This window comes from Oncorhynchus keta, chromosome 27 (assembly GCF_023373465.1).
Source record: "Oncorhynchus keta strain PuntledgeMale-10-30-2019 chromosome 27, Oket_V2, whole genome shotgun sequence".
Taxonomy (NCBI): Eukaryota; Metazoa; Chordata; class Actinopteri; order Salmoniformes; family Salmonidae; genus Oncorhynchus; species Oncorhynchus keta.
Window position 1 is genome coordinate 20,992,058 of NC_068447.1, and position 20,937 is coordinate 21,012,994.

The 20,937-nt window shown below is 44.9% G+C and overlaps 1 protein-coding gene across 6 annotated transcripts in view; it reads right to left on the reverse strand.

Annotated features, from left to right (window-relative positions):
• Positions 1–9,261: 9,261 nt before the first annotated feature.
• The window catches only part of LOC118360273 (dedicator of cytokinesis protein 3-like), a 126,386-nt gene continuing 114,710 nt past the window's right edge, over positions 9,262–20,937 (reverse strand). For 4 of the 6 annotated variants that reach the window (XM_052481909.1, XM_052481905.1, XM_052481908.1 and 1 more), the window contains exons 30-54: positions 20,789–20,889; positions 20,625–20,683; positions 20,370–20,518; positions 20,020–20,105; positions 19,632–19,658; positions 19,414–19,509; positions 19,242–19,302; positions 19,006–19,099; positions 18,739–18,887; positions 18,164–18,250; positions 17,604–17,708; positions 17,165–17,306; positions 16,795–16,961; positions 16,576–16,662; positions 15,359–15,538; positions 14,533–14,616; positions 14,295–14,411; positions 14,087–14,208; positions 13,862–14,000; positions 13,697–13,778; positions 13,417–13,529; positions 13,105–13,204; positions 12,857–12,979; positions 12,637–12,719; positions 9,262–12,533 (exon numbers count right to left, since the gene is read on the reverse strand). In XM_052481909.1, coding sequence (XP_052337869.1) covers positions 11,784–12,533; positions 12,637–12,719; positions 12,857–12,979; positions 13,105–13,204; positions 13,417–13,529; positions 13,697–13,778; positions 13,862–14,000; positions 14,087–14,208; positions 14,295–14,411; positions 14,533–14,616; positions 15,359–15,538; positions 16,576–16,662; positions 16,795–16,961; positions 17,165–17,306; positions 17,604–17,708; positions 18,164–18,250; positions 18,739–18,887; positions 19,006–19,099; positions 19,242–19,302; positions 19,414–19,509; positions 19,632–19,658; positions 20,020–20,105; positions 20,370–20,518; positions 20,625–20,683; positions 20,789–20,889 — 3,303 coding nt within the window. In that variant the 3' untranslated portion in view covers positions 9,262–11,783. The remainder of the gene's footprint in view (positions 12,534–12,636; positions 12,720–12,856; positions 12,980–13,104; positions 13,205–13,416; positions 13,530–13,696; positions 13,779–13,861; positions 14,001–14,086; positions 14,209–14,294; positions 14,412–14,532; positions 14,617–15,358; positions 15,539–16,575; positions 16,663–16,794; positions 16,962–17,164; positions 17,307–17,603; positions 17,709–18,163; positions 18,251–18,738; positions 18,888–19,005; positions 19,100–19,241; positions 19,303–19,413; positions 19,510–19,631; positions 19,659–20,019; positions 20,106–20,369; positions 20,519–20,624; positions 20,684–20,788; positions 20,890–20,937) is intronic. The other 2 variants (XM_052481907.1, XM_052481906.1) reach the window with 2 other exon arrangements.

A 20,937-nucleotide genomic window follows, 5' to 3' on the forward strand; every position in this document is an offset into this window, starting at 1 on the left:
GGGTAAGAGAGAGAGAGCATTGAAGATAAGGGAACATGCAGTGACAGCATCAACATGCACCACAGCATCGTCATCCCCTTGAGAGAAAGCCAGCCTTATTTCATTCCACTCTTAGAAGACCTCAGTGGGAATGACAGGAGGCCTTGACAGTGACATGTCCTTGCTGTTGCCATAGATATTCACTTACATGTGGTCTCAGAGACATGCAACAATATTACCCTTTCACCAGACTGACATCACAACAGCGGAATTTCTATGCTAAATACTCAAGGGTCATTAGAGTTTTCAAATTCTGTCTCTTTACACCTCTGATATGAAGGAGCTTTTGTTAGTGTGGACTGAGTTGCCTACTGTAGAAAAGGATCTCTCCCTCAGTCTCTCCCTCTCTGTCTCTTCCTCCCTCTCTCTCTCTGTCTCCCTCCCTCTCTCTCTCTGTCTCTCCCTCCCTCTCTCTCTCTCTGTCTCTCCCTCCCTCTCTCTCTCTCCCTCCCTCTCTCTCTCTGTCTCTCCCTCGCTCTGTGTCCCTTTCTCTCCTCCTCTTTACTGCCTAATGCAGCTCCCTGAAAAAAGGTCCTAAAATATCCATGCCCTCAGTAGAGGTCTCTATACCTCCCGCATCTCTCTCGCTTTCCCTCTTTCTTCTCTCCCCCCCTCTCTCTCCTCACTCAAACCCTCTTTATCTTCCTCTCTCTCTCTCGCTCTCTCTCTCTCTCTCTCTCTCCTCACTCAAACCCTCTTTATCTTCCTCTCTCTCTCCTCACTCAAACCCTCTTTATCTTCCTCTCTCTCTCATCCTCTTACTAAGATCTCTCACTGCACATAATTACACAAAACATGATTATATTGTGTTATTTACAGTATCTAACATTTATCAGACACGATTCTATCTTTGATTATGTTTACATCCCAACACTCTACATCATCAACAAATATGGAAAATCTTTTTCATACAGTATACTCTGTACGTTAGCCTATAGATATGAATGAGAATGCACAGGAGCAATACTTTCCCTCAGACGCTTGTGCCACCTGCAGGAACAAGTCCACATAGCACCATTGAATTCACTGTACCTTCTGCTTCAGTACAAAGCCTAATTCTGTTTGATCTCTGTCTCAAGCATTTGAAACAGCAATGCGAGTCCAAGTGAGAATTTCCAGGAAGATTGTAGTGGCCTTGAGCGGAAAGGTATTTGTCATTTCCCTTTCATGTTCTAGGGTCTGCTATGGACCCAGAGGCCTGACGTGAACCCTCTCATGTCTGCTATAACACACACACACACACACATACTTTCTTATGATGGCGCAACGCACACTGGCAGTATGGGTGGCACAGGAGGTTGGTAGCACCTTAATTGTGGAGGACGGGCTTGTGGTAATGGCTGAAGTAAAAAAATCAGTGGAATGGTGTCAAATGCATCAAACACATGGTTTGATACCATTCCATTTGCTCCGTTCCAGACATTATTATGAGCCGTCCTCCCCTCAGCAGCCTCCACTGATGGGTGGCTATAACCGCTGTGTAGTTGTTATCACAAAAGCACCACCATCACAAAAATGGCATCATCGTCACAAAAGCATCAATGACAGCTTTGCCTATTTATCAGAGACCTGACAGATTCTCCACTGTTCTTGCAAACACAAAGCATAGCAAACTTTTAAAGGTGAATGGAGTTGAGTAGCTAAGGACATTTCCACTAACTTCTTGCTTTATGCAGAGCACATTTTTTGCATGTCCAATAGGGGAGTTCTGACGTCGTTTTGCATAGGCTACTGGTCAGCTTGAACTTGAGACAGAGACTGCATTTTCTTGATCAACATCGGATGTACAACATTCATATACCACACCTTTACAAAGGCCTTAAATTACATATAACGGGTTGCTGTTTCTGTTAGTCAATAGTCAATAAAAATGTTTTCAAAACGGATTATGGATAGCAGCTCTTATTAAGTTGCTGATTAAATTAAAGAATGTCATATGATGGAAACTTGTCCCCAACGACCCATTAAAGTCATACATACGTATACATTGGTCTATAAGTCAGTTTTCCCCAATCTGTCCTTTGGAGACACCTAGTGTTGCACATCTTTTTACCAGCCCAGCATGAGGCATTTAACTTGTTGAATCCAGTGTGCTAGTGCTGTGACATTGATTTGAGAGGCCTTAGCTGGTACTTACTACATGTAAAGTGGCTGTCATTTTCCTTCTGTACTCATTGCATGGGAACACGCTTAATAATGTTCCACTGAAGAAGAGAAGCTGGGCGCTTCGTTGTTAAAGTCGACCTGAGCATGCACAAGTAGTTAGTCATTTCCAAATTAAACTATGTTCAGAATGATCCAGTCTACATGTTGGACTTCCAAATCAGATGTTATTTTTCACATGCCAAATACAACAGGTAGACCTCACTGTAAAAGTGTTACTTACAAGCCCTTAAAACTGCAATGTTGGTTAAAGGGTTAGAGTTAATAAGAGTTAAGAAAATATTTACTAACTGAACTAAAAAAAAACAATACTCAATAAAATAACAATGACAGGGCTACACTAAGTCTCAAAGAAGGTTGAGACTTGGCAAACTACTCTGTAATGTTCCAAATGTTTGCAATTTCCCCCTTAAACTTTTGAAATAAAGCCTACCTACATGTAACATAACGTTTTTTAGGAAAGGGTTTTGTAAAACATGCACCTTACATTGGATCATCTTGAAACATTTTCAGTAAAACTAACGTTCGTTAACGTTTTATATGGTCTGTAAATGGCTTCTCTCTTTTCATAGTCAGTATCCTTTTTCAGCGTTATGTCCGTAATATGTGATGGATGTGATGAAAATAAATGCTGAAATGCATAACTCATACATGGCGGTACTGTTTTCTCTAAAGAATCTATTCAATCTATATTGCTGAAGCGTTACAGACACGATAGAAATTTGAAGGGAATTTCCGATTGAACCGTCATATGTAACGTTTACTGTGAATGCAGTCACCTGCAGATCAATACATGTCTTGTATTCCCCAACCACTAAAACCCTATCCCACATATTGTGCCTTCGGTTACTTTTTCAGACTCCTTGACTTTATCCACATTTTGTTACCTTACAGCCTTATTCTAAAATGGATTAAATAAAAATGATTCCTCAGCAATCTATAAACAATACCCCATAATGACAAACATAACCAGGTTTAGAAATGTTTGCTGATTTATTAAAGATACAAAACGGAAATATCAGAATTACCTAAGTACTCAGACCCTTTACTCAGTACTTTGTTGAAGCACCTTTGGCAATGATTACAGCAGTAAGTTTTCTTGGGTATGAAGCTACAAACTTGGCATACCTGTATTTGGGGAGCTTCTCCCATTCATCCCTGCAGATCCTCTCAAGCTCTGTCAGGTTGGATGGGGAGCGTTGCTGTACAGATATTTTCAGGTCTCTCCAGAGATGTTCGATCAGGTTCAAGTCTGGACTTTGGCTGGGCCACTCAAGGACATTCAGAGACTTGTCCTGAAGCCACTCCTGCGTTGTCTTCGCTGTGTGCTTAGGGTCATTGGAAGTTGAACCTTCGCCCCAGTCTGAGGTCCTGAGCACTCTGGAACAGGTTTTCATTAAGGATCTCTCAGTACTTTGCTCCATTAATCTTTCCCTCAAACCTGACTAGTCTCCCAGTCCCTGCCACTGAAAAACATCCTCACACCGTAGGGATGGTGCCAGGTTTCCTCCAGATGAGACGCTTGGCATTCAGGACAAAAAGTTAAATCTTGGTTTCATCACACCAGAGAATCTTGTTTCTCATGGCCCGAGAGTCTTTAGGTGCCTTTTGGCAAACACCAAGCGGGCTGTCATGTCTCTTTTACTGAGGTGTGGCTTCCCGTCTGGCCACTCTACCATAAAGGTATGATTGGTGGAGTGCTGCAAAGATGGTTGTCCTTCTGGAAGGATCTCCCATCGCCACAGAGGAACTCTAGAGCTCTGTCAGTGACCATCGGGTTCTTGACCGTCACCTCCCTGAACAAGGCCCTTCTCTCCCGATTGCTCAGTTTGGATGGGCAGCCAACTCAAGGAAGAGTCTTGGTGCTTCCAAACTTCTTCAATTTAAGAATGATGGAGGCCACTGTGTTCTTGGGGACATTCAGTGCTGCAGAAATGTTTTGCTACCCTTCCCCAGTCCTGTGCCTCGACACAATCCTGTCTCAGAACTCTACCAACAATTCCTTCGACCTCATGGCTTGGTTTTTTCTCTGGCATACACTGTCAACTTTGGGACCTTATATAGACAGGTGTGTGCCTTTCCAAATCATGTCCAATCACTTGAATTTACCACAGGTGGACTCCAGTCAAGTTGTAGAAACGTTTCAAGGAGGATCAATGGAAACAGCATGCAGCTGAGCTCAATTTCAAGTCTCATAGCAAAAGGTCTGAATACTAATGTAAATAAGGTGTTTCTGTTTTTAATTTTTAATACATTTGCAGACATTTCTAAAAACCTGTTATCACTTTGTCATTTTGAGGTATTGTGTGTAGATTGATGAGGAACATATTTGATTTAATTGTCACGCCCTGACCTGAGAGAACCTTTTATTTCTCTATTTTGGTTAGGTCAGGGTGTGACTAGGGTGGGTAGTCTAGTTTTTTATTTTCTATGTTGGCATGGTATGGTTCCCAATCAGAGGCAGCTGTCTATCGTTGTCTCTGATTAGGGATCAAATTTAGGCAGCCTTTTCCCACCTGTTGTTTGTGGGATCTTGTTTTTGTGTAGTGCCTGTGAACACTGCATTTGCTTCACGTTTCATTACTCTTTATTGTTTTTGTGAGTTTCATTTAATAAACATGTGGAACTCTATGCACGCTGCGCCTTGGTCCAATCCTTCCAACAACACTCGTTACAGAAGATCCCACCACCCCAGGACCAAGCAGCGTGCCCAGGAGTAGCAGACATCCTGGATGTGGGAGGAAATCCTGGCCGGAAAGGATCGCCTTCCATGGGAGGCAGCGAAGGAGCAACAACGACGACACCGGGGTTCGCGGCCACGACGGAAGCCCGAGAGGCAGCCTCAAAATAAAATGGGGGGGTGGTACACGGGGTGGTTGGCGGAGCCAAGGTGGGAACCAGAACCAACTCCCTGTACTCGCCATGTGGAGTTGGTCACCGTTCAGGTGCCATGTTTTCCGGTTCTACGCACCGTGTCTCCAGTGCGTCTCCACAGCGCGTCTCCACAGCCCGGTGCGTTCTGTGCCAGCTCCCCGCACTTGTCGTGCTAAAGTGGGCATCTATACAGGACGGGTTGTGCCGGCTCAGCACTCCAGACCTCCAGTGATGATCCATGGCCCGAAGCCTCCAGTGATGATCCATGGCCCGAAGCCTCCATTGATGATCCATGGCCCGGAGCCTCCAGTGAGGATCCATGGCCCGAAGCCTCCAGTGATGATCCATGGCCCGAAGCCTCCAGTGATGATCCATGGCCCGGAGCCTCCAGTGATGATCCATGGCCCGGAGCCTCCAGTGATGATCTATGGCCCGAAGCCTCCAGTGATGATCCATGGCCCGAAGCCTCCAGTGATGATCCATGGCCCGGAGCCTCCATTGATGATCCATGGCCCGGAGCCTCCAGTGAGGATCCATGGCCCGAAGCCTCCATTGATGATCCATGGCCCGGAGCCTCCAGTGAGGATCCATGGCCCGGAGCCTCCAGTGACGATCCATGGCCCGGAGCCTCCAGTGATGATCCATGGCCCGGAGCCTCCAGTGATGATCCATGGCCCGAAGCCTCCAGTGATGATCCATGGCCCGGAGCCTCCAGTGATGATCCATGGCCCGGAGCCTCCAGTGATGATCCATGGCCCGGAGCCTCCAGAGAAGATCCGAAGTCCGGAGCCTCCGGTGACGGTTCCCAGTCCAGAGCCTCTGGGGACAGTTCCCAGTCCGGAGCCTTCGGCGAGGGTTCCCAGTCCGGAGTCTCCGGTGACAATCTACAGTGGTTGATGAGAGAAATAGAGTGACTTAAACAAAATTATGTTGCTGTGCACCAGGCATTAACCTGGGGAGATAACCGAAGTTACTGCCAACAGTATTACATAGACCTGGCCAGCACCCGGAACCAGAATGTGAACCAGGAGTTCCAGAGGACTGCACCGTGGGGCTATTATACAGGGGTATTATAGGTGGATCGGCCTGCACAGGAATCTGGTCTCAGAGCATTTCGTATTATTCTGTAATTAAATCCGAGACACTCCATGATATGTTATGTTTCGTATGGTATGTATTAATTTGTGGATGTCCATCACCGATCCCACGTGACATGTTACGAATTTGCAAAAAGTACAATATGTTAAGAATTTACAAAACGTATGATATGTTATAAATTCCAGCTAGGTGGCTAATGTTAGCTATACTAGGGGTTAGGGTTAAGGTTAAGATTAAGTTCAGGAGTTAAGTTAAAGGGTTAAGGTTAGGGTTAGGATTGGGTGAAGGGTTAGCTAAAAGGCTTAAGGTTAGGGTTAGGTGAAGGGTTAGCTATAGTAGAACACCTTGACTGGATGCATCACCGCTTGGCATGGCAATTCCACCGCCATTGACCGCAAAGCGCTACAAAGGGTGGTGCAGACAGCCCACTACATCCCTGTGACTGAGCTCCCTGCTTTCTAGAACCTCTATATCAGGTGGTGTCAGAGGAAGGGCCCTAAAAATTGCCATAGACTGTTCACTCTGCTACCATCTGACAAATGGTACCAGAGTATATCTATCCCAGTCTGCTGTCCCCACATGCTTTAGGATGCCCACCATTGTTCCTGTACTCAAGAAAGCAAAGGTAACTGAACTAAATGACTATCGCCCCTCACTTCTGTCATCATCAAGTGCTTTGGGAGGCTAGTTAAGGATCATATCACCTCTACCTTAGCTGACACCCTAGACCCACTTCAGTTTGCTTATCGTCCACAGACAATCCAATCGCCATTGCACTACACACTGCCCTATCCCATCTGGACAAGAGGAATACCTACGTAAGAATGCTGTTCATTGACTATAGCTCAGCCTCTAACGCCATTGTACCCTCCAAGCTCATCATTAAGCTTGGGGACCTGGGTCTGAACCCTGTGCAACTGGGTCCTGGACTTTCTGATGGAAACAACACCTTCACTTCGCTGTAAACATTTCGCTGTAAGGTATACACCTATTGTATTCGGCACACGTGACAAATAAACTTTGATTTGATCCTCAACACAGGGGACTTCAGGAAACAGCAGAAGGAGCACGTCGCCATCCACATCTACGGAACCGCAGTGGAGAAGGTGGAAAGCTTCAAGTTCCTCGGCGTACACATCACTGACAATCTGAAATGTTCCACCCACACAGAAAGTATGGTGAAGAAGGCGTAACAGCGCCTCTTCAACCTCAGGAGGCTGAAGAAATTTGTCTCGGCCCCTGCATTTTTACAGATACGCAAATGAGAGCATCCTGTCAGGCTGTATCCCCACCTGGTAGGGCAACTGCACCGCCCACAAATGTAGGGCTCACCAGAGAGTGGTGCGGTCTGACCAACACATCACTCGGGGCACACTGCCTGCCCTCCAGGACACCTACAGCACCCAATGTCACAGGAAGGCCAAGAAGATCATCAAGAACATCAACCACTCGAGCCACGGCCTGTTCACCCCACTATTATCCAGAAGGTGAGGTCAGTACAGGTGCATCAAAGCTGGGACCGAGAGACGGAAAAACAGCTTCTATCTCAAGGCCATCAGACTTTTAAATAGCCTTAACTAGCCGGCTACCACCCGGTTACTCACCCTGCACCAGGCTGCTTCCCTAAATACATACAGTTCATTTAGTGTTCAGAAATTTTTTTCCCACATTTCCCACAGTTCTAAAATTGATTAAATAAATAAAATCTCAGCAATCTACACACAATACAACATAATGACATTTTTTTTAAAAACGGAAATAACTTATTTACATAAGTACTCAAATCCTTTGCTATGAGATTTGAAATTGAGCTCAGGTGCATCCTGTTTCCATTGATCATCTTTTATGTTTCTACAACTTGATTGGAGTCCACCTGTAGTAAATTAAATTGCTTGGACATGATTTGGAAAGACACACACCTGTCTATATAAGGTCCCACAGATGACAGTGCATGTCAGAGCATGTCAGAGCAAAAACCAAGACATGAGGTGGAAGGAATTGTACATAGAGCTCCGGGATAGAATTGTGTCAACTTACAGATCTGGGGTAGCAAAACATTTCTGCAGCATTGAAGGTCCCCAAGAATACAGTGGCATCCATCATTCTTAAATGGAAGAAGTTTGGAACCCCCAAGACTCTTCCTAGAGCTGGCCAAACTGAGCAATCAGGGGAGAAGGGTCTTGGTCAGGGAGGTCACCAAGAACCCGATGGTCACTCTGACAGAGCTCTAGAGTTCCTCTGGAGGTGGGAGAACCTTCCAGAAGGACAACCATCTCTACAGCACTCCACCAATCATGTCTTTATGGTAGAGTGACCAGATGGAAGCCACTCCTCAGTAAAAGGCACATGACAGCCCACTTGGAGTTTGTCAAAAGTCACCTAAAGGACTCTCAGACCATGAGAAACAAGATTCTCTGGTCTAATGAAACCAAGATTGAACTCTTTGGCCTGAATGCCAAGCGTCAAGTCTAGAGGAAATCTGGCACCATCTTTACGGTGAAGCATGGTGGTGGCAGCATCATACTGTGGGGATGTTTTCAGCGGCAGGGACTGGGAGACTAGTCAAGATTGAGGCAAAGATGAATTGAGCAAAGTACAGAGAGATCCTTGACAAAAACCTGCTGCAGAGCACTCAGGACCTCAGACTGGGTTGAAGGTTCACCTTCCAACAGGATAAGGACAATAAGCACACAGGCAAGACAATGCACAAGTGGCTTTGGGACAAGTCTTTGAATGTCCTTGAGTGGCCCAGCCAGAATCTGGATTTTAACCCGATCAAACATCTCTGAAAAGACCTTAAAATAGCTGTGCAGCAACACTCCCCATCCAACCTGACAGAGCTTGAGAGGATCTGCAGAAAATAATAGGAGAAACTACCACACTTTTACACTCATCATTTGCTACTGCTACTCTGTTCTCTATTTTACTTGTATTATTATCTATCCGGATGCCTTGACACTTTAACCTGCCTTTGTGTATATATCTACCTCTGTCAAATTCCATTCCCTGTCAAACATACTGCCAATCGTTGTTGCTATTTTCCACTGAGCAGCAAGCAATGGAAATGACAGAGACGAGGCTGATAAAAGATTGTCTTTAATGTTTGGCATTGTTAATGAATCCATACCACAGCAGTTATGGGAGTAGGCAAACCACTTTTACAACCAAACACTGTTTGATCATGCTAACACCATATGTACAAGAAAGCACATTGAAAAGTGTATAAAGTATTTATATTTGAAGATTTGAAGTCAACAATGCAGACACACCACAGTCTAATTGATTGGTCTTCTTTAAACATTGATTATAGATATTCATCAATTATATCAATTTCTGGAGTACATGTATTTACACAAAACAACAATACAATTATTTTAGGGGGGTCTGCAATTAGTCTCAAAAATATTTCACAATACCGCTGTATGTACAGTAACAGAATTTACATTGAAAAATTCTATTGTACCTATATTTGATCTGAGTATCACACCTCTCAACATCAGCTTGCCCCTACACCTGATATTAATCTTATTTAATCTATAGCTCTGCTGTTCCATACTAATTCCACTGCTAAACATACCCTGCATCCTTTCATGGTACATCAGTGAAAAACGTCAACACTGATGAACCTGCATACAAAAATAGATGTTGTCTGATCAGTGGAGAACCTGATTTACAAGAACACAAAACCAAGCATTTACCTGCAGAAAAGGACTGTGTGAAACAAAGAGCTGTCGTTGGAACGCTGACCTCCACTTTCCAACCCACTGGTGGTGAGTTCTACGTTACATCTCAGCTAACTGTCTGTTGTACCTTCATTCCCCAAGGAGATCAAACTCATGGTCCTGTCTGAGCTACTCATACTAATCTTCTATACACAAACATGTCCATATTGCAGATCAGGGTTAAGAGGAGATGCAGGCAGAAAGTATTACTGTAGCACCACATCGTCAACCAAGACTGGACGAAACAGATGTCACACGTTGATATTATCTGCTTTGTTTGGAGAGTGTTGAGAAAGTGACGAGAAAGGAGAACTGTCATTTTCACGAGTTTCTCAGAACCAGTCAAGTGAGTTGTCTGAGCGAGAGATTGATACTGCAATTCAGTGCACTTAAGGCAGGTGGGCGGAGGGAGGTGCACAGAGGGTGTGGGGTGATTAAAACAGGTAAGTTGTACTGTAAATCAGACAGAAGCAATGGCATTGCCATCAGTCCATTTACACATGGTCCATATTTAGTACTTGTTGGTTGACATTGGCCTGAAACATATAGAGGCAGAGAGAGGGTGTGATACTGGTTTTCGGAGTACAGTTAGTCCAATAGGTGATTGAGGTACTGTTAAGTCATTATTCTTCATTATTCTTCGTTCTCATTTTACCACATCTTCGTCTCCATCACCATCTACTTTCAGGGATCAATCCAGTCCTATTGGATCCAGCTCAACCTGTGCAAATGAAATTGGAACTCACTGTTGTTCCAGCACCTGACAATTTCACCCCTTCCTTGTACCCCTCCCAAGGATTGATCAGATCTGTCAGTCAGAGAACACTCATGCTCTTCTCATGAGACATTTCTATCTGGTACACAAAAGATTAGAAGACTGGAATAGATAGATAACTTAAATATAAAACACATTAACAGAAAATAAGACCTGCCACTTGTGTAATACAAATAGCACATCTTGTTTAAATACATTCACATTGGTTTTCCATACGTACCGTATGGATGAATACTCCTAGACTGAGGTTTATATGTCCTTTGAGGTTTGGGTTGAGAAGAGCGACCCAGGTCAAATAACAGACTTGCTTTCAGTGAGAACCAAGTATCAGAACAGAGTATGGGAGAATGCCATATGGCGAAGGACTAAACAGTGTTGTGTAAAAAAAAAAAAAAAAGAGCATGGAAAGTGTACTTGAAAACCCCATACATACTGTAGCAAAGCTGTCAAAATAAAAGGTTAGATATATGTAGCATTGAAAGCAGAAAAGACAACATCACTTTACTAAGAATATAACTTTCTGTAGTTGCCTTTTGTTGTGGAAAAGGGGGGGGTCCTTTCGGAGTATGTATCGTTTGATCATGTTGATCGAGATCGTCATGTTTCACAAAACGGCTGTATACTGTTCTCAAATGAAAATAAACTAAACATGCTCACATACTAGTTGTAGAAGAGTGTACAATCAATATTAATTTAAACAAAGTCATTATTATCGGTCACATTGTCCAACAGATAATATTTCCCTTATTAATTCTTATGAGGCTGCTTCTTCCATTCAGAATCAGACCGTCTGAATACAGTGAGAAGATTGAGGGCGTATCTCAATAGTCTAAAGTGGATTCCTCTCCTTGTTTCCTCCCCTTTACCTGCACTGATATGAAAACATGGGATGGATGAAAGCATGAAAGCAATATGGTCAATGACTACAATGTATTTGCATGATTCCATAGCCCATGATCTTTCACATCAATGCAGCTGAAGGAAAGGAGACAGGGGGGAGGGAGTCACTTTAAACTATTTAGATGCACCGAGGTGACTGAAATCTCCAAGAGGCCCAGCACTTTAGTACTATAATATAATAGACTATTGAGATGAAGCCAAAGATGGTCTCCTCATGGTGTCTCCTCGTGTTCCTCGCTGATGCACTGCTCCCATGCAGCCTTGGCTTGCTCCTCTCTGTGGCTATGGGGGGAGTGGAAGATCCTCCGAGGCAGGGGGATGGGCTGGGGCAACAGAGAGCTCAGGTCCTCCTCAGGGATGCACCCCTCCCTCAGGTAGGGCTTGGGGGGCACAGCCGGGGGTTGGGGGCGCCGGTAAGGAATGCGGTGGGGGCCGTGGAGTGGTATCTGGTGGTGGGTGGGCCCATGGGAGTGAGGGTGGGGGTGACCGTCGAGACCGGCCTGTTGGGGGTGAGACTGGGGGTGGGAGTGAGGGTGGGAGTGAGGGTGGGGGTGACCGTCGAGGCCGGCCGGTTGGGGATGAGACTGGGGGTGGGAGTGAGGGTGGGGGTGACCGTCGAGGCCGGACGGTTGGGGGTGAGACTGGGGGTGGGAGTGAGGGTGGAGGTGTGAGACAGGGTTGCGGTAGTGGAAGGGTCGGACCTGGTCGAGGGACTCTGCTTCTGGCAGGCTGTAGTGGATGTGGAGGTAAGGAGAGTCCAGGTACTCTTCAGGCGTCCACAGGTGGCTGGGGACGGGCTCCATGGCATCATTTCGCACGGGGGGATCAGGGTACTGGCCCCCAAAGTTACTCTCACTCAGAGAGGAGACGCCACTGCTGGCACTGCCTGAGAGGGTGGAGTTACTGCCCCCCAGGGCTGACTGAGGACTGGTAGGGGAGCCTGGTATGGGGTGAAGAGGAGACTAGATAAAGAGAGAGAGGAAGATAAGAAATTAGTTGACATCTGTTGACCAAGTTAAGAGGATAGCATTATTTACTGCTGCAGTATGCATGACTGTCTTTAACCTTTCTGAGAGAGCGAATGGGCAGTGCTGGGGGTGGGTCACTGTTCTGGTGGTGGAACGCATCAAAGTGCATCAGGAAGTGACCTAGAGAGAGGAAGTAAAAACGTTCACATCAGAATAAACTTCCCATGTACTTTACAAAACCTCCTATTTAGTGTACATGACAGCTAAGGGACTCTTACCCATAAATAAGGTGTATATTATGACATGATTGTTCTTACCTGGTGGGAAGGACCTGGGCGGGACGGGGGGCATGATAACACCCCCTGTGGGTCCCTGGATGTAGGGCACTGTCTCCCTACCCTCCCCATCTAGACTCCAGCTGCTGGGGGCACTAGGGAATACTGGGGGAACACCACAAAACCACATGTTCACTACAGAGCTAGGAAATCCTCCTACTGTATGTGTAGTTGTGTCCTACTTAGCTCAACACTAGAGAAAAGCATCATTAACCAATTTTACCACGCACATTCAGTATACTTGCCTTTCTCTGGCAAGCCCGTGTGAGGATCAATGCATGGCTTACAGGGGCTCACTTGTTGGAGTAAGGCACGCTGCAGATTGTTGCTCTGCAAACAGAGAGACAAAAAAGGCTCAAAATAAGGGTAAAGTACAAGAACAAACCGTATGCTCTGTAGTCCCAGTACCAGTATATTTCTGTTTCGGGCCAATTTGCTGTTCCAAAGCTTCAGTGAACTCACTGTCTTCTTAAATAACTAATACAGCAATGTCGTCAGTCCATTTGGCAGCAATTGAATGGTTTGGCCTGTAACGTCAGTACCTGTCCGTTGTCAGTCATGCTGTAGTACATGGTGTTGTTAGTTCTCTGGTGAGGGGGCAGCAGAATCATCACCTCCCGGTTGTGTTTGGTTTTATCCGGTAGGGACGGAGAGCCTGGGGGAGGGAGGGAGGGGGATAGGATGGGTCTGCTGTAGACTGTATGGACACCAGAGACCCACTGATAAACACTGGATATACACTGACTGACAGTTATAGTCACAACTGTGAATTAGCATGTCTCCTAAATAAAACATTTACTTTCTGGTGCAGGAGTCACTCACCTCTAGCGCTGGAAGGGGCGGAGTTGATTATCTGGGAAGAGGTGGAGCGAATGGAGCTCAGACTGGAGGAGGAGGGGCTTGGCTGGAAAATAAAACATCTGTTCACACACGTATCGTCAAAATGTACAAAACTTGCGTGTGTGTATGCGTGCATGTTAAACCCACCTGCATGTGTGCCGTATCCTCAGGGGGCTCTCCCATCAGGCCATCTGTCAGGATGACCAGGTTTCCTCCCGCCTCGCTGGAGGTGTGAGAAGAGAGGGAGGAGGAGGACTGGCGTATAGAACCTTGCAGGTTCATAGGGCTAAAATAGAGGGAGAGATGGTCACATTGAGATTACTGTAACATCTCTTTCTCAAGTGAAACCTGTGAAACCTGTGTGAAACTGACCTGTGTCTGTGTATCAGACGAACGCTTTCTGGGCTCATGTGGCTGTGAGTGGTCAGGATGCTTCTGGGAGAGTTGACCCCTGTGTAGCCCGCTGGCAACCCCTGTTGGGCCACATATAAAGACTGCTCTGAATATTTACACTGACTGCACGCGCATGCGCACAAACACACACACACACACAAACCGAAGAGCATGTGGAACCACTTACCTGGTGTAAACCAGCCCTCATCATGTGGAACTGATCTATCAGCTTTTTGTGCAGAGGACGCATTTCTGGGTGCACCAACTTCTCGTGGACAGCCAGCCCCACTCCAAGGATGTGAACCTGTGACAGTGAAACAACATGTAGGAAAGAGAGAACATATGGTTTATCTGTCCTCTATACCCATGTACACTGTATGGCCCATTGACCAGTGGGCAGTGAGGAGTTAAGAGTTGTGTCTGACCTGTTCCTGCATCAGGTCATTTAGCTGAGCTATCCTCTCTGAGTCCTCTGGTTGACTGTTGATGTAGTCCTTATCAAAGAATGCCTGTGGAGGATGAACACGGGATATGAATGAGTTACAAGGCATACTCCAAGTCGATATTCAAATAATAATAATAATAATAATAATAATATGCCCACACATTGGGGAAACAAACATTCTTTCCTATTGGTATTGTAAAAGAGCCAACTTGGTCGTAGATTTTTTGTTTTACAGAAAGAACAAAACATGCCGAAAAGCTGCTGTGTTGTTCAATGTACATGAAGCCAGGTCAAAAATCTCAACCAATGGTTTGAATGCTCCCACATAGGGAAGTAGAGCCTGCAAGAAGAGCACTGTGGCTTCGAGTTATTCGGTGTGGGAAATGGAGGGACGCTGTGTCCAAGTAGACTACACGTATCTACGTGTGTGGAAAACATTTCATCACAAGACATTTAACTTTTTAGTACAGTCCGTTTGTAACTCCACTCACTCCACTAACTTTAGTATGCTATAAATACTGCATACAAAATAACACCTTTTTTTACTGCAGTAATTTTGCAGTGTAACTCGTTAGAGTTCAGTATAACTGCACTTCAACTGCAGTACACTGCAGTTATTCTGCACTTATTGCATCCAAAATACTACAGTCGACTGCAGTAACTGCACTTTTACTGCAGTTTCAAAACCTGCCTGGTTTCCCCACAGGCGATAAGGGTCGCAACGTTCTATCGAATACCAACGGGGTCCTTAGCAGATAACACTGAATGTTCCCTCCATCCCTCCCTCCATCCCTCTCTGTCAGTACCTCCTGGTATCTGGCGATGCCCCCGTTGACTGCAGCATCTATGACCCCGTTGAGCAGCATGCTGAGGGGGTTGATGTTGCCATGGTGCTGCCGGTGCTGGTACTGGCTGATCAGGGTCCGCAGCTCCTGGGTCTTATTCTCCACCACGTAGATGGCATTCTCCAGAGGGCTCACCTCCACCTGCACACACACACATAGATTTGAATCCATAATGACACTTACGAGAGAGAGACAAACACTCGCTTGCATCATCTCTCTAAGGAGTCTGATGTCACAGTTTGAGACGACAGTATGAGACGACAGTATGAGACGACAGCGTGAGACGACAGCATGAGATGACAGCATGAGACGACAGTATGAGATAACAGAAGCCAATGAGATGTCAGTATGAGATGACAGTATGAGACGACAGTAGCCTATGAGACGACAGTATGAGATGAAAGTATGAGACGACAGTATGAGATGACAGTATGAGACAACAGAAGTCTATGAGATGACAGAAGGAGACGACAATTTGAGATGATAGTATGAGATGACAGTAGGAGATGACAGTTTGAGACGACAGTATGAGATGACAGTATGAGACGACAGTATGAGACAGCAGTATGAGATGACAGTATGAGATGACAGAATGAGACAATAGTATGAGACGATAGTATGAGATAACAGTTTGAGATGACAGTATGAGACGACAGTATAAGATGACGTTTGAGACGACAGTATGATGACGATAGTATGAGATGACAGTAGGAGATGACAGTTTGAGATGACAGTATGAGATGACAGTATGAGATGACAGTATGAGACGACAGTATGAGATGACAGAATGAGACGATAGTATGAGATGACAGTTTGAGATGACAGTATGAGACGACAGTATAAAATGACGTTTGAGACGACAGTATGATGACGATAGTATGAGACGACAGTTTGAGACAACAGTATGAGAAGACAGTATGAGACGACAGTATGAGATGACAGTTTGAGATGACAGTATGAGACAACAGTTTGAGATGACAGTTTGAGACAACAGTTTGAGATGACAGTATTAGATGACAGTATGAGACAACAGTTTGAGATGACAGTATGAGAAGACAGTATGAGACAACAGTATGAGATGACAGTTTGAGACGACAGTATGAGACGACATCATGAGATGACAGCATGAGATGACAATAGCCTATGAGACGACAGTATGGGATGACAGTGCTCCTCACCAGTTCTCTCCTCTCCACCTCAGCCCAGCGGGAGATTCCAGGGAGGGGACGAGACAGAATCAGGGTTGTTCTCTCAATCCACAGGCTCTGACAAAACAGACATAAAACACTGAATCACCTTCTGTATAGTATATAGACAATATAATTACCTTCCATTGTCATTCATTCTATTTAGAAACACAAAGTAACAACTTGGACATAAAAGACACACACACATACTCTGAACTCATTCTCCCTGTCCTTGGGTCCCTTGTGGAAGGGTCTGTCGTAGTGAAAGCGAGTGACATTGTTGATGCGGTAGAAGCTCTTGATCCTCTCTGGGACACGCTCCAGCTGAGGCACATCAGTAATGTCTGACACTGGGGTCACCGCATAGATCTGCAGGTCTGAGGCCACGTGTTAAGGTAAACATAGCCAAATTGGCTGACAGTTGAGTTGACACACACACACACACACACACACACACACACACACACACACACACACACACACACACACACACACACACACACACACACACACACACACACACACACACACACACACACACACACACACACACACACTGACCATGGTTAGGTTAGGATACACTGAGCATCACTCTGTAGGAGGGCGTCATCTGGTTGGTTGGGGTGCTGCATGGCAATGGCCTGTGGGAATTCTCCCAGCATCCTTTGCTGGAAATCCTCAAGTCGTTCATAGTCATAACCCCGGCACACAAATTCCTTATTCTGGAGAAAAAAAATGCAATTAGATAAAAAGATCCTGTAGGTTTTGGGGTTAAGGTTAGGGTTAGAGTTCGGGTTAGGGGGTAGGAAAAATAGGATTTTGAATGGGACTGAATTGTGTGTCCCCACAAGGTTAACAGGCAGTTAACCCACTGTTCCCAGGCCGTCATTGAAAATAAGAATGTGTTCTTAACTGACTTGCCTGGTTAAATAAAGGTCAAATTTAAAAATAAAAAAAAAGTTAAACAAGACAGTGTGCGTGCGTGTGCATGCGTGTGTGTGTGTGTGTGTTCATCTCACCCTAAGGAAAAAAGGAAACTTCCTGCCATAGAAGCCCATCCTGAAGAACTCTGGTTCAATCCTCTGCTGTTCTATGATGTTGTCATAGTACGCAGCTTCCATTTTCTATACAGACAAAAAGACTTGATTCAACCCTCAGAGAGTCTTGATCTTTCTCAGCAACACACATCAACGAGGTTCCCTTGATAACAAAGTGGTCATAATGTTTTTGATATTTTGTCAGTGTATTGCAATGTTTTTCCACAATGTGAGGACAATAAACTATTTATATTATATTCCATTCCTTTCTATTTACTTTCCATCTTTGTGATGATGAGTAGTGACTGGGGGATAAAGTAATGGCTCTGATGCAAGTATTTTTTTAAAGAGACAGGGAGAACACAGAGAGACAAGGGGAGAAAGAGAGAAAGAAAGAGAGGGCCAGAGAGAGAGAGACAGAGACAGAGACAGAGAGACAGAGAGACAGAGAGACAGAGAGACAGACAGACAGACAGACAGACAGACAGACAGACAGACAGACAGACAGACAGACAGACAGACAGACAGACAGACAGACTCACCCTTATCCAGCTCAGACTCTGGTAATCATATAAGGTTTCATACTGAAAAGCCAGTTCCCGACAGAGTGATATTCCATATTCCCAACACTGGAAAGAGACAGAGACAGAGCTCTCACTCATATGGAATCTCTCATTATAGGTATACAATACCATGTCTATGGAATATCATTTTCAGGAGAATCTGAAGGGAAATCATGACACATGCAGAAGTGCTTAGTCTTGAGATGTACATCCATTTCGAACTTTATCAAATCAAATTCTGGTTTAATTTGGGCCAAATTAAAGGATCTCACATTTGAATACTACCTAAAGTGGCTAGACAAAGCCTTGCACTTCCTTTGTTGAATTACTTATTTTTACTTGTTTTAGTTAGACTTTTTTTTTGCTTGACTTAACTTAGCTTGACTTGTTTTAGCTTGACTTAACTTAGCTTGACTTGTTTTAGCTTGACTTAACTTAGCTTGACTTGTTTTTGCTTGACTTAACTTAGCTTGACTTGTTTTTGCTTGACTTAACTTAGCTTGACTTGTTTTTGCTTGACTTAACTTAGCTTGACTTGTTTTAGCTTGACTTGCCTTTCCCTTGTTGAAATAGTGGAGGACTTTGCGACTGAGGCCCTCCTTGCGTTGCCACTCGCTCTGTGTGGGGTAGTGGAGGAACTCTCTGAGGGGGCGGTCCTCCCAGTGCAGCAGCTCCCAGTACAGAAGCAGGGTGAACGCTGACTCTGTTGGTAGGGAGGACACAAAGGTCATCACAATTCACCACATTGACCTTACCTAGTAATCCTGACTGTCACAGGGTTCCAATACTGTACCATGTGAGCAGGTTGACAAGTGTGTTACCTGTGTAGTCCTCTGCCTGCAGGTGCAGATCACACAGCTTGTGGATGTAGCGGATGTACATCTCCTCCTTGTTCATCTCAGACTTGTAGAAGTTCTGGGGAGGACAGTCAAATGTTATCAGGAAGCAAGATTACTACAGCAACCAAAAACCAAAGTAGATTTGCAGTTGTCTCAACACATCTCTGGCATAACTGGTATATAATTTATAAGGTATAATAAATCATACGATGTCTCACCATGAGGTTGGAAGAGCCACCAATTTTCTTGTTCTCCATTTCATCTCCTTTCATACACTCCCTAAAAGTAGAGCAGGGTTTTAATGTCTCTCCAATCTCTACAGTACATCCATGTATCAATAGTAAATGTTATGATATTAACATGTTGCTTGTAATGAGTAATCCAATCTACCTGTAATCTAGCAGCCGTTCCATCAGTCTCGTGACGGAGGTGACAAATGAGATGCCAGTCTCTCTCCACGTCTCCTGCTCAATTTTCTCAAGCAGGCTACAGACAAACAAGCTCTATGTTACACGTGCACATTAAGTAAACCATAAATACTTATTTATTTGAGGATCATGATAGTGGTAGAGCTAAAAGCTTGGGCTGTGGGGAAACGGATATCTTACCTGGGGTAAGGCCCAAACAACTGGGTCCTGAAAGATGCAGCAGAAAAAGACACAACTAGTCAGGAGCATACAAAAGAACATTAAAGATGTAGGATCTTAATTTGATCACTCTTTTTCCTGCACAGAAGGAAATGCAAACTTTGTGTATTCAATGTTTAAAAAGGCTTCTAAATGTTGTAATTTCCACTTTGAAATCTCAGACCTGATTTGCCCTAACGAAAAAGTATCAACCCTTACAAAAATGCCATTAATTATAATACACTGTTGCTGCAAGATAATTTTCCTGCTGTAGCAAACTGACTCAACTGAAGATCCTACATCTGTACTACAGCACACTGACTCAGGTAACATTGTGTATGAATAGAAGACTGAGGTTGTTGGTTCTTACAGCAGACCAAAAAGCTCTCTGTGATTGCCATCCCCTTTCCCATCTGACACCATACTCTCCAGCTTGTCCATCAACTCTGCTTCCACCTACAGACAGACAGACAGACAGACAGACAGACAGACAGACAGACAGACAGACAGACAGACAGACAGACAGACAGACAGACAGACAGACAGACAGACAGACAGACAGAAATAGGTTAGTGCATAAGGAACCAACCACCACACTTCTACAGTAGCACTAAAATCATAGATCCATAACATAGATATGATATTGGGTTATAACATGAAGTTAAACAAGGCCAACAGAGGATGAGTGGTGGCACACAGCAGGGGACAGACAACACTGACCAGTTTGAAGTTGCCGTTCTGCCTCTGCTCCCAGTCCATCATGTCATGGAAGATGGGGATCATGATATTCCGGACCTCGCTCTGAGGCACGAGCGTCACTCCCAGGAATGGACCCATCATTCCAGGGATAAAGTGGGGCTTATTCTCACCTGGAGCACACAGAGAGGGCACAACACAGATGTTATAGAAACACACATGACATTACCCATGAAAGCTAGAATGACAACAAAGCATCTGAATGTAATTTTATCTCACCAAGTTTCTGCCACATACTGAAGAGCTCATAGGCCATCATCACTCTCATGTCTCCATACCTACAGAGGAAGGACGAGGGGGGGTGTAATGTAGAAAACGTAGAACTACTGACCACACACACAGATAAATACACACACACACACACGTGATGGAGAGGTTCTTACTTGTCCAGGACTTTCTTCCTCTTGGCCTGTGTGAGGGGCTCCAGCTGCAGACTGGGCTGGTTGATGTAAAGGACCGTCAGGCTGAAGAAAGAGTTCCACACCTGAGAGAGAACATGCACATCAGACACGTGTTCAAATTCCCTTTAACG